Consider the following 16,685-nt stretch of genomic DNA (forward strand, 5'->3'; position numbering starts at 1 on the left):
CTGTGTGCTTTTCCCCACACCTCAGCCAGAGGCTAATGCGGGGACTGAAAGGGAAGGTGCTGGAGCCCCACTGTGTTTGAATCCTAGCTTGCCAGTATCGTGCATGGGACGTGGGCTCCTTTCATCTGTTTCTTCATCTATAAAATAGGAGTAATCACAGCATCTATCCCTGGATACCTGAAGAAGCTATCCAGAGTTTACACCCAGCCCTATTTTGCTATTCTTTATCTCCCATCTTGACGTGACGTTGACGTGAGGGTGAAAAGAGAATCTTCGTCCTGTAGAGAGCCTGGGCTCACACAGCAAACGCTCACACGCTGGTGAGAGAATCTTCGTCCTGTAGAGAGCCTGGGCTCACACTAGCAAATGCTCACACGCTGGTGAGAGAATCTTCGTCCTGTGGAGAGCCTGGGCTCACACTGCAAACGCTCACACGCTGGTAGCTCTGCTAGGCCTGTTGCTTTTGTACAACACCCATGGCTCCAAGAGCACATGGGAGAGGTCCCTGGAAAGAGAACTCAGTGCTCAAAGGGTGACTCTGACTCCAGCCAAAAGGCTTTTAGAGGCATCATCGCTTCTTTCCATTCATAGATTATAGGCTCAAATGAAGGACTTCGGTGAAGAAAAACCCGTGGCTTTTGGAAAGGTCCAACTGAATGGTGTTTCAAGGTGGCTATTACCTTTTTCCCAAAGGCAATTGTCAAGCAGGGGCCGAGCTGGGTTTCATTATTCCAGCAAGCAATCAAGCCAAGAGGTTTGCTTTTTTCAGAATGTGACTGTCAAACAGGCCACCATGGGAGAGCTCTGGGCTGTGGATTCCTCCGGTTCCCTAGAGTGGGTCAAGGCTGAATGACTCAGAAGAGGGACACACCAGCAGGCAGGGTCCTGGGCTTGAAAACAGAGAAACTCCCATCTCACTCACAATGGTCTTTTGCAAAGCGTTCATTAGAACAGCTGATGAAGCTCCATCCACACATAGTCTCAGTGTCCTTCTTGGCAGGAGGCACGTGGTCTTCTAGATGTAGCTCAAAATTAGGGAGCTCAGTATGATACCAAATGGTAGGCTACCAACCCCAACCTGGGGACATTAACCAGCGAAGGCCTCTCCTTAGAGCACTCATGCATGCCCAGAACTTCCCTGTGCTTACATCCTCAGGACACCAGCGCCAAATCCATGTGATAAATGACTATTACTAACAGGCAGTTTCAGTAATTCAAGCTTTGGGGTAAATTCTAAGACCTATTTGCTTCCACCAAATTCTAGACATGTGGAGAGTTGTAGTCATAAATAGGAATCTATACCTGCATCTTGTGTTTATTATTATTGCCATAGAAAAAATATTCACAGCTGACTTGCTGGAACTTTTTTTTTCTGAGATGGAGTCTCGCTCCGTTGCCCAGGCTGGAGTGCAATGGCGTGATCTCGGCTCACTGCAACCTCCACCTCCCGGGGTTCAAGCGATTTGCCTGCCTCAGCCTCCCGAGTAGCTGAGATTACAGGCATGTTCCACCACGCCTGGCTTTTTTTTTTTTTTTCTTGTATTTTTAGTAGATATTGGGTTTTGCCATGTTGGTCAGTCTGGTCTTAAACTCCTCACCTCAAATGATCCGCCCTCCTTGGGCTCTCAAAGTGCTGGGATTACAGGCGTGAACCACCGCGCCCGGCCTACTTGCTGGAACTGCTTACCTCTTTCCTTGAATGTACTTGATAATGTGACTTTTAACTGCTTTATGCCTTGTACTCTAATTTGTGTACATTTTTTCCTCTGTCCTACTGGTGCAAAAGCTCTCTGCATTAGCCCTAATGCTTAGACTAGTACTGTATATTTTGAAGATGCTTGATAAATTTGTCAAAATAACCCGGTAGAGCAAATATATGTTGCTATTTTATCTGGCTCAGAAAATAGGGTTATAGCTTCAGTGCCTCTTCTCATCCTAAACAGGTGACAATACCACAAAACATATACTTTATCCTAGTTTAGATTGGGGATCCGATGGCCACAGGAAGCCTGCGGGCACAAAGGTGTCCTCTGGGAAGCTGGGCAGGCTACCACAAAGTTGAAGGTGGGTGTCAGACTCATATCTATTACTAAAGATGCAGGGTTTAGATCAGGCTGGTTTCATTCAGATTAGTGCAAAATTGTAAGGAAGCTGAAGAACAAGATTCCATCATTATTATTTTTTTGAGGCAGGGTCTTGCTCTGTTGCCCAGGCTGGGGTGTAGTGGCATGATCATAGCTGGCTGCAGCCTCAACCTCCCAGGCTTACGCAATCCTCCCACCTCAGCCTGCCGAGTAGCTGGGACTACAGGCACACGCCACTATGCATGGCTACAATACTTAAAAATGTTTTTTTTGTACAGATGGAGTCTCACTATGTTGCCCAGGCTGGTCTTGAACTTGGGCTCAAGTGATCCTCCTGCCTTGGCTTCCTGAAGTGCTGGGATTACAAGTGTGAACCACTGCATGTGCCCTCTATCATTATCTAGATGAGCTCATATGATAGGAGAGGTATATGTAAACAAATATTTAAAATGTAAGTGCCTACATTAAAATACCATTTTAATGCCATTGAGTTAGAAGATGGAAACAACTTTCCTGGAGCAAAGAATTAGGAGGGGGGAAAGGAGATCAGAGAAGGCTCGAGAGGGGAGATGATATTTGAGATAAGCCTCAAAGAATAAGTAGGAAGGAATCCAAGAATTTTTAGTATTATTAATGGAAAACTGATTGGCCGGGCACAGTGGCTCCCACCTGTAATCCCAGCACTTTGGGAGGCCAAGGCAGACGGATTGCTTGAGCTCAGGATTTCAAAGCCAGCCTGGGCAACATGGTAAAACCCCGTCTCTACAAAAAATATAAACTATTAGCCAGGCATGCTGGTGCACACCTGTAGTCCCAGCTACATGGGAGGCTGAGGTGGGAGGATCACTTGAGCCTGGGAGTGCAGCGAGCCTTGTTTGTGTCACTGCGCTCCAGTCTGGGTGACGGAGTGACACCCTGTCTCAAAAAGAAAAGAAAACTCACAATGTAATTGACCATATTAAAGGATTAATGGAGGAACCAAGTGAGCATCTCATTAGATGCAGAAATAGGTTCGATTAACTTCAACAATCAGTTTTTAAAAACTTGTTAGAAATCCACCCACAGAAGAATATTTTGCAATATCCATCTACAACGGAAAAATCGTACAGCAGTGAAGATTAAGAACCTGTAGCTGTGCGCATCAAGATGGATCTCAAAAATGAAATACTGATCAAAAGAAGGTATGGAAGGGCATAGAATAGAGTATGATTTCATTTATGCAACATTCAACAGCAGACAAAACTAAACAGTATGTTTTGGGGGGACACATACTTAGGTGGTAAAACCTATAAGACAAGCAAGGGGATCAAAACCAGAAAATTCAGCACTGTGGTCACCGCTGGAACAGGCAGGAGGGTGACGGAAGGCAGACGATCACACAAGGGCACCTGAGCTAGTGGAATGTTCTATTTCCTAACCTGGGTGGTGGGCACACAGATTTTTTGTCATTCTATAGACTGAGCAGGTGTGTTTCTACATCTGCATATGCAACACATCTTACAATCAAAACATGTCAAAGACATAAGAAGAATCTCACAAATGGAGGAGGAGCTCCAGTACAGTACTGGAGTAGGGTATGTTCTTGGTAACTATTGATTGAATGAATGAATGAGTGAGTGAATGAACAGCCACTGGAAGCAGAAGAAACGGCATCGGCAAAGCATGTGACTGTGGGGGTGGGGTGGGGTGTTCAGTCATCTCTATGTAGTTTCTATGGTCAGAAAGGTAGGTGTGGCTCAAATTCGGAAGAGCTCCATAGGCCACAAAAGGGTTTCAACTATCCTGTAGCCAACAGGAAGCCACTGAAGGTTTTAAAGACTGAGAGACATCAGATTTGCATTTTAAAGGGGCCTTCTGGCAGCTATGTGGAATGTAAAGAAAACAAAAATCCCGTCTTCACCAAAAGAGTTCTCGGAAGGAAACAGTGGATATAGCAGGTGCCCTTAACGAAGGGAGCAGTGAACTTTGTTCAGGAAACGATACAAAAATACCTTTAGTGTATGCAGCTACTGCAATTAGTTCTCAGCGCACGATTTCAGGCTCAGGGATGACAAGGTCTCATGGGAGAAACAACCCTTGATAAGTGGTTTGAAAGACACCAACGCGGTGTTTTAAAGACAGACACATTTGACCCTCAGAAAAATGGGCATGTCAGGGCACAAAACTAAAAAAATGTATGCTTATAAATGGGAGGCTGCCAAATCTAGAAATGCCCCCAAATTTTCATTGATCTCATCGGTAGGGAGTGAAAAGAAAGAAAAGTGAGGATAAAAAGAAACAGCAACTGTGGTCATTGCCCTAAAGAACAGAGTATCATAAAGTCTCTTAAAAGCCGACTATTTCTCAAACCACCTCTACTTCTGTGGTTCTCCTTTTGTTATATCAAAATGAAATTCAGCTCTGTTTTAGTTACAAAATTACTAGGTACATTAGACAATTTGATACAACTTAACTACTCCACAAATGTAACTATTCAAAAATTGTTCAATTACACACGAAACGAATGAAATGAATGAATGAATTACACACGAAACCTCATTTGCATGAACAAAAAAAAAATCTGTTAATGCTCAATTGGGCCTGAACCAGTTGTGAAACAGGTGAGAATTTATGGTTGGACACTCTGACTGAAGCTCTATTAAAGCTCAAGACAGATTTTTAATGAATTAATCCCCAACACATTTGTATGCTCCATCCTGTCCAATGCCTAATTGTGCCTAAATCAAGCCGTCCTTGAATAATCACAGCCCCCTGTGGGTGCCCAAGGGCGTCTTGGGCTCTCCGCACTGTCCCCAGACCAACCTAAAGCCCTCCTTCTCTGGCTGTTTTCTTTCTGGTTACGACACAACTTGTGATATGATGATTAGTCGTCATTAAAGATCACACTCAGCTGTGGATTCAGAGTCTTGCATTTGGCTTAGTGGTTTGTCATGATTTGTGTTGGATCATCTCTATATCAAAGCAGGGAATGACAGAACAGGTGTGAATGACTCAGGCGTTTAGAAGACGGACTGTGGCAAACTTTGGAAGACACAGATGAGCATGAGTAGAGAATGGGTGGGACTCGAGGAGGAGAGAGCTTGAGAATCACCGCTCTGTGACATTCCTCAGCCCCACCCGACCCCTTCTTCCCTTAGTGCCGATTCAGCGCTGATGCGCGTATATTATCAGTTACTCGGTGCTCAGTGTCTGTATTCCTGCTACACTGTAAGTTGCCCAAGAATGCAGATCATCTGTTATATTCCTGGTATGTATTGTAGGGTATTTTTGAGTAAATGAATAAATGGAAAACTTAGATTTCTGCTATACATTTCTCAAATTATTTTCTCTATATGTTTGGTGACCTCAATTAGGCTTAGAACCAGTTCCTTAAATTCCTCCACCAGTTCTTTTGGGCCAGAATCTACCTTGCTGATCAGAACAGCACCGAGTTCTATGGATGACGGAGTTAAATGTTATGAGTCACGTGGGGTGTAAAATGTAAAGTGAAGTTTATATCAAAGTTGGCCGTGACAATCTCTGAACGAAAACCATTCTCTCACTAAGTCCAACACAGACAAGTTCTACTTCAGCATTAAAAACATACCACCTCTCCGGCTGTGCAGCAGAAGTACTCGGCTTGCATTTAAAGGCCGTATGAAAAAGGAGTATCTTTAAATATTCAAATCACGCCCCAGTCACTGGGATACACAGGTACAACTGGGGGTGCAGCAGCATCAGACCCCCACCCCAGGCTCATTCTCAGGCCCATTGGACTGTTTGAGGGCAGAGTCCTTTGCCTCCTTACATCATGACTTCACTTTCGTGCAGAGCCTGTAGAATTCTCTTAAACCAAGTATCTGTATCAGGCAGCCATGCTGTGTGTTAGGCACACAAACTCTCACTGAATAAATGCATGAGGGTTCATTTCGATAGACGGTAATTATCTACTTGGTCAAAAGAAAAGATGCATACTTTCAAAGTCAAGGAATGCACAGAAGACAGGATGGTGGCAGAACCACATGGGTTACACGATTCTGAAAGATGATAAAACAGTGACCTTTCTGCCTTTGAAGCATGTCTCTTTGTCTACCACAGACATCGTCTCCATGGAACCTACAATATGTTTCTGAGGTGGACGAGGAGTAAGAATGATTGAGATTTTGCTGATGGAGAAATGAAAAGCTCAGGGAGAGCGTCTGAGTGTGTGAGGTTAGCCGTGGCAGGGGCGCTAGAATCCATCTCGCCGGGCCTCAGCTCAGCACTAGCTCAACAGCGCAGGTTGCAATCCGTCTCTTTAGAAAGCACAGCGATTCCACCACACATGCTTCTCTGGGAGCTCAGTCTGAAGAAACTTCACAAATTCCAGCTGAGAGGCTGATCATCTTAACCTGCCAGTTGTGGAATTTCCCAAAGCTTCTATTCTTAGCCGATGTTTGAGGAAAAGCTCGTGATCTCACTTGCCAGCCCTGCCATCATTCTCACCTCTTGCTTATCTCTTCCTTACCTTTCTTGTACTCAGCAAAGCTTCAAGGCACAGCCTGGGTGATAACCTCTCCTGCTCTGACCTGAACCTCTTCACTCAGGAATGCCTCTGCATACCCAGGAGGGGCGGGAGATGGAAGCTGTCTTATCAAGTGGGCTGTGCCCAGTGTCTGGTTCTCCACTGTGGGAAACGGCCACCCTTCTTATGCAGGAGCTGCCCCAGATAAATCAGGAGGCCTTCGTGGGGATCCTGGAGCCAGAGAAAGCCTGGTGGAGTCCTGCAGTTTCTCTCATCAGTGCGGCGTGGGAAGTGGCTCCATGAACTTTCAGGCTCTTTCACGAGAAAGATTACAGATATATTTTATTAAAGGCTCATGAAATAGGGTGAAGCTTTCTGAGAGGATACCCTCCATTGGTGGTGCCCAGAACACGGGACCCAGACTGTCAGGCCCCACTGACAGCCATTTACTGAGGTTAGGATGCCTTCTAATCTACCTGGAGCCCTGCACACAGGTTCAAAGGCAGGAGCGCCTCATTGCTTGTTACATTCTTTTTAATTTTATTTTTTGCCCCCCCTCCCCACCCCTCATCATTACATTCTTACTTGGTATTTTTTATTTAGCCCTGATAAGTAGCTTGGGTCCTGAAAGATTTATTTCCCTTTTTTACCTTTCGTATTTCACATTCTTCATTGCCATGGGCATCTAGCCATCAGCCTGGCTTAGCAATCACAGAAACAGGTGAGACCAGGAGACTGACCTGAATGTATGAATTGGCTACCATCAGCCCTGCCCCTCGGGTCTGTGCCTTCACTCACTCACTTAGAGGCAGGGTCTTGCTCTGTTGTCCAGGCTGGAGTGCAGTGATATGATCATAGCTTACTGCAGCCTCAACCTCCTGGGTTCAAGCGATCCTTCCACCTCAGCCTCCCAAGTAGCTTGGACTACAGGTATGAGCCACCATGCCCAGCTAATGTTTTAGGTTTTTTTTATGGAGACAAGGTCTCCTTATGTTGTTCAGACTGGTCTCAAACTCCTGGGCTCAAGTGATCCTCCTGCCTAGGCCTTCCAAAGTGCTGAGATTATAGGTGTGAGCCACTGTGCCCAGCCTGTGCTTTTACTTATAATCAACTACACATATGCAATGTGCATATGTGCACATTGTGCAAATAGTTCTAAATTGATATTCTCCCTGTAAACCAGGGGGAGAAAATACAGCATTAATGTACATTTAAAGGAGGTTAAATATGCATATGTCTCTCCCTCTCTCTCTCTCTCACACACACACACACACACACACAGATTCTTACATGAACCTCTCCGTTTCATGCTATCTTAAACAAATCTGGAGAACTGATCCTTTGCTGGTATGTTTGATCCTCTGTTGTACCCCACTTGTTATTGCAACAAATGTTGACCGAGCACAATATTCCAGAAACTGTACTCGGTGGGGGGTGATAAACTGGGAGGCAGTGAGGCCCTGTTGCCTATTAGCTGTGTGAACTTGGACAAGATACTCAACCTTTCTGTGTCTCAGTTTCCCCATCTGTGATACCAGTATGATTACAGTACCTATGTCACAGGTTGTCAGAGTGAAATATCCATAAGGCATTTAGCAGAGCTTGTGAGGCACAGTGAGAACAATGCCCGGCTGTGGTGCTCACGATGGGAAATACTCTCACCGGGGGCTCATTTATGCACCATGCTAACTACCTTCCATGTAGCTGAAATGCCAGGAAATAAGTACTAGAAATCATTTTCTCCTCCTCCCTGTGGCCCAGCAAGTCCACGAATTAGGAACTTCTACCCCTTTAGCAAGATCAAGACAGAGTTCCCGCTCTCGGTTCTGCCCTTCTATTCACTTCCTCCAAGGGAGGAAGGAAGAAGGTCTGACTGCTGAGGCTGGTGAACGTGAGCCTGGGTGACAGCTGGCACTGTCTGCCTGTCCCTCCCCTGCAGGCCACACCATTCTCTCCTCCACTGAGGCCGTGGGGTTGGGGAAGGGGCTGTCTACCCTTTCCTACTCTGCTAGGATTAGCAGGCTTTTCATTCCCAATCATTCTCTTGTATCTATCTGATCATTGGTTCAGAATTCAGAAAGAGTTTAATAGTAACCCCAGACATTAGACATAAAGGAAGATACACTTGAAAGGCCAAAAGGGAAAGGAAGACGCCTTCCAATTTCTACCCAGCCCCGAGACCATCATGTCCCATTACGCCACAGCGGCTGCTGCAGTGGACAGACAAAAACATGAGCCGTGGCTTTGCTGCCAAGAGATGATGACAGAGCTGGGGCCTGATATTCTGTTCCCAATTCAGTGAAGCTCTGAGAGGGGCCAGAATGTGGTCCTCTTGAGAATGGACGAGGTGCAGAGTTCCTGTGTCAAACCAGCGGCAGAACAACCAAAGCTTGAACCCAGTGTTTGTGACCCGGCCGATCCCCAGACGGTGTCATTTCTCCCTGAGTGACTGGCGTGGTTCTATAATGAGCCTGGCAGAATTAATGTAGTGGCAGCTTCTGCCTCAACTCTTAAGAAAATAATAACAATCTCTCGAGATTTCTATAGCTAAATATGAAGATACCGCTAGCCAAGGAAGCAAACAGAGCTAAGGGGGAAAAAATAAAAGCAAGTGAGAATGCTAAAAATCTCATAGAAAAGGGACTTCGATGTCCCAGCGACATTCTGAACTCACATTCTCTGCATCCTAACCATCATTAAAATGTATAAAAACGAGTATTTCTAAAGTAGCAATACTAAGAATTATCATTGCTGCAGTTGCCTGGCAACCTGAGACTTTGGTTATTTTATTTCTAAATAGGGAACGCTCTAAACTGGTATCTGGAGTTTGTGCAAATAGTTCTAAATTGATATTCTCCCTGTAAATCAGGGGGAGAAAAATACAGCATTAATGTACATTTAAAGGAGGTTAAATATGCATATGTCTCTCCCTCTCTCTCACACACATACACACACACACACACACACACACACAGATTCTTACATGAACCTCTCCGTTTCATGCTATCTTAAACAAATCTGGAGAACTGATACTCCTTTGCATTATTCCTGGCAAATATCTACTTAATTTCATGGTATGTCTAAGTAATATACATCCAAGTCCCGAGGAAGAGCCTTTCCTCTCCTGTGTGAGATGGGAATTCAATGCTGTGGCTCCGCAGTCCCAAACCTTTTTACCATTTTGGCACCAGGGACAGGTTTCGTGGAAGACAATTTCTCCATGGACCCAATGGGAGTAGGGAATGGTTTGGGGATGAAACTGCTCCACCTCAGATCATCAGGCATTAGATTCTCATAAGGAGCGCACAGACTAGATCCCTCGCACACACAGTTCACAATAGCATGAGGTTCCTATGAGAATCCAGTGCCACCACTGATCAGACAGCCAACGGCCCTCAGGTGGTCATGCTCCCCACTGCTCACCTCCTGCTGTGCAGGCCGGTTCCTAACAAGCCAGGGACCTGTACCAATCTGTGGCCTGGGGGTTTGGAACCCAGCTCTAGCTAACAGCAATCTTGAGCCCCTTTCCCCAGCTTCCCAGACCTTGAGTACTGGGTTTCCGGTTCTGAGAAAGGAGAGGCTAACCCCAAATCTCCATGGGCTCTAGGAGGAAGCACTTCTCCAGGCAAGGAGGGGAATGTCCGCATCCTTCAGAGAGGCTCATCCTGAAGTTCCTGCCAATGCTGGGCCTGCTGCCACAAGTGTGACCCACAGGTGCCAGCACCCCACCCTCTCTTGGATGAGAAGGTGCTTGCATTTTGAAAAAGCTGCCTCTACTTATGAAGTGTCATTTCCTTTCAAGTCACTGATATGAACTTGAGCTTTCTAGTGCTGCCTGCTGCTTTGAATGAACTGGTGTGTCCCGATGCTACAAGCTTAAAGATGACCTTGGTTCCTGACTCCTCACTAGGGCCTTAGGAGGAAAAGAGTTCCCATTATAGCCCCTGAGCATGGGTGTCCTCATCGCTTTTGTGGAACACAGCCTTCTGGAAGTGGATGCTGCCTGCGGTGTTGCTCGTGGCCTGCAGCTTGGATCACAGATTGCCTCAGGCTCTACCAGAGAGAGGCGGAGGCGAGCTCAGCACAGCTGCTGAGACCCAAAGTGTCTCAGTGACTGATCTCAACAAACAAGGATTAGGTCTGGGTCTGAACCACAGACCAAACCCGTGAGAGGGAGGTGCCGGGCATCATTTCCACGACGGGATGGTTATGTAGCACCATTTTTCAAGATGACTGGGAGAAGCATCTCAGACAGGCATGACATGAGAGGGCCACAGAAGGACTTTCCATGAACTCTTGTTAAAGGGCAGCCAAGACATTAGCAACTAGCTGTTGTTTAGAAACAGTGTTTAGAAACACCGTGTTGGCAAATAAGCAAACAGGTCGTATGACCCATTAAAGGAATTCTTTCTCCATATGGAGCAGCAGTCATCAATGAAGGTAAATGCTTCAGGGCTTGAAGGACGCCTGCATGACAGGTGTGTGCTTCCTAAGGGCCTGTGCCCTCTACAAAGCAACATCTAAGAGAACCAGAAATTCTATTTTGAGATAATTGGGTTGTGGTTAGAATCTGAGTCCCGAAAAGCTGTGGTCCTTCAGATGAGCTGGGACATAACACCCGTTATTCAAAGCTCAGTTCACCCTGACAGATCCTTGTGGCGGTTCTTCTGGGGGCCAACTCCTGTGGGATGTGCAACACTGGGTTTTGGCCTGAGAAGTCATTTCAACGCTTCTGCCTATTTTTTCTTATCCATTAAATGGGAAGATTCCTAGCACCCTGGTGCCCAAGAGCAGTAAGGAACAGCAAATGAATGTACTGAATAAAGAAAATTTGCAAATGCACTGTCAAAATGATCGAATGAGGGCAGGGTTCCCTGGAGGTGGAGGCTCTCAAAAATTAGAGAGTAATTTGTGCAGCCTGTCAGTGCAGAACTGACGAGGGGTTGGAGCCCTTGGTGGTCTCCCTGCCTTCCCTGCATGCTTTTCTGAATGGTGCCACCGTTTAGAACTGATTTATGGCGCCTGGACTGGCCGGCAAGCCTGTGCCATGTAATGTGCCTGTGCCGTGTAATGGCTGAGGTCGGAAACCTGCTCCACGCCTCCTGCATCTTCAAGGGCAATATCATTTGCAAAGTCAGAACCATTCAGCGCACATGGAGGGTGCCTGTGGGAATGCCTGGGATGGGTAATGAATCCAAACTCACTCTCCAGCTTGCTCACGTGACAAATAGCCTGGTAAAATGATGAAGAGGAATGAAGACAGGCTACAGCCCCTCTGTGCACATTCCAGCGAATTTCCCAGGAGCAAGCACAAGTAACGCGGGTTCCAAGTACAGAGTTGTCTGGGGAGACAAATGAAGAGGTAGTGGGGTGTCTGTGTTTTTTGGGGGGGTGGGGGGAGGAAAGAGAATATGGAATTTGGTTTTCTACTTTTGTTCCCCCCGCCACCCTCCGTAAGTGAGCAGGAGGAGTAAGAGGAAACCTCAAGGGCAGGAAACTTCCCCTTCTCTAAGGAACCCACTGCAAAGACAAGGCTTGACACCCTGAAGGTGTTTAGCATGCTAACAAAATGCTGCATAATGTGGCTTCAGAGCGCTGACGGAATTGATCAAAGAAACCGGGGCTTTCCTGCTGTGCTGGGCTCCCCTGCCGTGCACAGTGAAGGCAGCTCCGACATTTCGGGAGCTTGATGAGAAGTAGGCGTGGGTCTGCAGCGAGGGCTGGGAACTGTCGAGGCCTCTGAAGCTGTGAGGAGCGAGGCAGCTTGATCCTGCCACCCACTGGCTGGGTGATTTGAGTAAATCTTTGCCTTATCTTCCTGTACCTCAAAAGAGGACAGTTTCTAGTTGATGAATCCCTTTGTAAATGTACATTTGCAGATGCCAAATATTGAATCTAGGCCGTGGTCCAGACTCGGAGAAAACATTTCGGCAAGGGTCTTTTTAAGATCACGTACAATAAAGGGCATTAGGACACTGAGGGGTGACAGAACAAACGCACTGGCCAATGGATGTTTCGGGAAGGACAGCGCTGGCTGGATGGCCAGGGCCACCGTGTTTCCAGCACCAGGCAACCCGGCAAGGTCTCGATGAGGTGTGTTAGGCAGGGCAGGGCAAGGGCAGCTGGTGAGTCTGTACCCATGCCATCAACAGCTCAACCAGGCCACGGGACAGCTCCAGGACTGGGTCTTGTGCTGACACTGCATGGAAGCTAGTCTGCTTACTTGAGACACAGAAACAGTTTAATGATCACTCTCTTGGTGCCAGAATAGAAGGAAGGGGACTCCTGGAATGAAGGCAGGCAGCTGTCTGCAGGGACTGGTGAGTGGAGATGTCTCCCAGGAGGGCAGGTGGCCAGTTGGTAGGGCCAGCATGTTAAAAATATGCTTAATTAACACGAAGCTTGAACGATTAATACAAACTTTCATTTATATATATATTTTTTTGAGACAGGGTCTCACTCTGTTGCCCAGGCTGGTGCAGTAGCGCAATCTCAACTCACTGCAGCCTCTGCCTCCTGGACTCAAGCCACCCTTCCACCTCAGCCTCCCAAGTAGCTGGGACTACAACCATGCAACACCAGGCCCGGCTAATTTTTGTATTTTTTGTAGAGACAGGTTTTTGCCATGCTGCCCAGGCTGGTCTCAAGCAATCCTCCGCCTCAGCCTCCCAAAGTGCCAGGAATATAGGTGTGAGTCACCATGCTGGGCCATAAAAACAATTTTTAATGTTGCCCTACTCATTTATAAAAAACCCAACTCTAACTAAAAGGAAGTTACTTTAAATTAAAAATAATTTCATGTTTACATGCATCTATCTTCCCGCCATCAATTCAACAACTATTTATAGAAATCATAAAAGCATGTCGCCCTGCAGAAACAGTGTAAAAGCTATAAGTAAAATATGTAATCAATGACCTCCTAATAAGGTGCAATTTGGAATTTTATCTATATCATGATCTATGAAGTTATGACATTAACAGACATGATTCTCATTTTATGGAAACCAGTGAGTGCTAGTAACTCTTCCCTTCATCTCCAACTCCAGCGGTTTCCCTCCCCTGCCCTTTCTCCCCACAAGCTGAATTTACTCAACTACAGAAATGACATCGAATGAAACTCTATAATTCTTCAACTCAAAATATTTTCCCATAGAAAAGGGTTGTTACAAGAGCCGGGAAAACCATTTCTGGGTTTATCCAACTAGGATTCCAAATTTCTAGAAATGAGATGGACAGGATTATAATCACCATTTAAGCTCCTAAAGTCAGTCCAGTAATGGTTCTCCTGGTAGGAAACAAACTCACAATGTATTTGGTGGGGGGTCTGGCATCAACATAGGGCTGAGGGGAAGAAAAACTCCAGCGCTCATCGTGAATCTTAGTAATTATAGAATACACTGCCCGACTTTTTCCTCCTACACAATAGCAATGTAGGTTTTGTAGGGTTTTTACAGATAAAACCATGAATCCACATATATTTAGTTAATCTTCACCTCATGGCAACTCTGTAAGGTTGGTGTTTTTTCCCTTTAAATAGGTGAGGATAGGCTTGACTAGATAGGTGTAACCAGACTTTCATCATTGGTTATTGGCCATAGTGTCCTAAATTCTACAGTAAATTTTCTTTCTTTCTTTTTTTTTTTTTGAGAAGGAGTCTCGCTCTGTTGCCCAGGCTGGAGTGCAGTGGTGTGATCTCGGCTCACTGCAAGCTCCACCTCCTGGTTTCATGCCATTCTCCTGCCTCAGCCTCCTGAGTAGCTGGGACTACAGGTACCCACCACCACGCCCGGCTAATTTTCTGTATTTTTAGTAGAGATGGGGTTTCACTGTGTTAGCCAGGATGGTCTCAATCTCCTGACCTTGTGATCCACCCGCCTCAGCCTCCCAAAGTGCCGGGATTACAGGCATGAGCCACCGTACCCAGCCTACAATAAACTTTTATACCTGTTTTATCATTTTGAGCCTTATATTTCTGTGATGTAACATGTATAGCTTTAACCCTCATTTTAGGAAGAATGAAGGTTCATGCAGCTAGTAAGAGGCTCAGCTAGGCCTTGGCAGAAGACTGGACAGCCAGTCAATGGCCTGCCACCACACGGTCCAATGAGAACGCTTAGTTGGGGTGATGGTGGTGGAGTGGCTTTGTCTCTGCCAGACATAGGAGCGGCTGTAATTTAATTGTCTTGGAGCAGCAGTAAAGAGATGGGAAGGATCCTGGAAGTGACTAAACATTTGCATGGGAAGGCAGGTGCTAACTCCCCTAGCTTTCTAAACTCCTGAGATTGGGTTGCCAGATACAATACATGTCACCAGGAGTGTCCCATGCAATGTTGGGGTGCATACTTATAATACAACCTTATTTGTTGGTTATCTGAGATTTGAATTTGCCTGGATATCCTATATTTTTTTGGTTAAGTCTGGTGGCCCTACCCCTAAGGATAAGCCAGTCTTCCACCCCTCACTCTCATCACTATGAAACAGGCTCATCTTTATTGTGGTGACAATGACCCACCACCTTCATTTGCGAGTGGAGACCTCAACTGAGATAATTTCCTATTTCCTCTAATTTGAGCAGCCTAAAGTTAGAACTGGAATAGATTTAAGTATTTCCAAAAGTTTTGAATTTGGGAGATCATGCATTACACAACTGTTAGCTAAGGCTGGTCTCTGGCACTGAACTTATAATGGGGTCCAGTCTGTCCCTCTGTGGCACACCTCTCCACAGATGGCACTGAACCAAGCGTCCCACACCATGCTTACCCCACCGCATTCTTTGAGTAGAAGAGTCACTTACTTGTATGGAATGTGTTTGCTGCCATTGACGAGAGCCAGGATGACATTGCCCAGAGCAGACAGCGAGAGACACAGCCCTGAGCCTCCTTCTCGATTTTTGCTAAGAGCTTTCACACAGCTGCCGAGATCAATGAGATGCAGGCGGCTGCGACCTCCAGACACTACCACAGGGGAGAAGATAAAAGAGAAATGGTTAAGTTCTGACAAACACTCATCTGTTCTTCATGTAGCTCCTTGGGAAATCTGAGGCAAAATGAGAAGGGGAAGTAAAAGGTTGACGTTCATGACCTACTAGGAAACCCCAGAAAAATCACGCTGGGGTTGCAAATAGCATTGGTCCTCTTAAATTCTTTCCACCACGCACCACTGACCTTCTAAAGCCTACTGACATTCACACTACAAATAAGTGAATTCAAATAATTCTTGCAGGTTGAACTGAATGAGATTTTGGAGAAAATAAATGTCAAATTAAAGGAGGATACGTTTCTACCTAAATGCCATTTGAATAGCAGAATTCTGAAACTCATCAAGTTAAAACCTGAATGGCTCATGAGTGATTACCTGCTTTGGTTGATCATTATACAGAACCCAACCTAAAACTCAGCCAGGAATCAGGTTGCAAACCCAAGACAAAAATCAGGAAGAAATAACGACCAGGTGCAGAGACAGGGAAGACCCAAATATTTGCTGAGTATCTGCCAAGTGCCAGGTGCTGTACAAACATCAGTTTCATTCAGTTCCCATGATAAAATCATAAGCTAAATACTATTATCCTTTCTGTATTGATGAGAAAATAACTGTTCAGAAAACTTAAGTAACTTGCCCATGAATCCCTCTGCTGCTGAAGTACAGGGAGACCAAGGTGGCAACAATTTACAAGGCAGAGTACTGCAGAGGAGAGAACTCTAGAGATTTGCAGAAGGTCCCTCAAGGGTTCAGCTGAGTACTGATCAGCACATCTGATGTAGTTTGGATGTGTGTGTCCTCCAAATCTCATGTTGAAATGTGATCCTCAATGTTGGAGATGTGTCGTCCACCCCCACGACCCAAACACCTCCCAGCAGGTTCCAACACTGAGAATCACAGGCGTCGTGTTGAAGTGTGATCTTCAGTGTTGGAGATGGGGCCTGGTGGGAGGTGTTTGGGTCTTGGGGGTGGATCCCTCATGAACAGCTTAGTGCCCTTCCCATGGTCATGAGTGAGTTCTTGCTCTTTAACTTCATGCAAAAGCTAGTTGTTTAAAAGAGGCTGGCACCTTCCCCCTTCTCTCTCCTGCTCTCTCTTGCCATGTGACACGCCTACTCTCCTTTCACCTTCTGCCATCA

General features: G+C 45.9%; 1 protein-coding gene across 2 annotated transcripts in view; it reads right to left on the bottom strand.

Moving 5' to 3' along the window:
- The window catches only part of KIF26B (kinesin family member 26B), a 554,735-nt gene that overhangs the window by 50,794 nt on the left and 487,256 nt on the right, over positions 1–16,685 (bottom strand). For both annotated transcript variants that reach the window (XM_004028696.5, XM_055373932.2), the window contains one exon: positions 15,362–15,521. In XM_004028696.5, the coding sequence (XP_004028745.5) occupies positions 15,362–15,521 (160 nt within the window). The remainder of the gene's footprint in view (positions 1–15,361; positions 15,522–16,685) is intronic.

This window comes from Gorilla gorilla, chromosome 1, assembly GCF_029281585.2.
Source record: "Gorilla gorilla gorilla isolate KB3781 chromosome 1, NHGRI_mGorGor1-v2.1_pri, whole genome shotgun sequence".
Taxonomy (NCBI): Eukaryota; Metazoa; Chordata; class Mammalia; order Primates; family Hominidae; genus Gorilla; species Gorilla gorilla.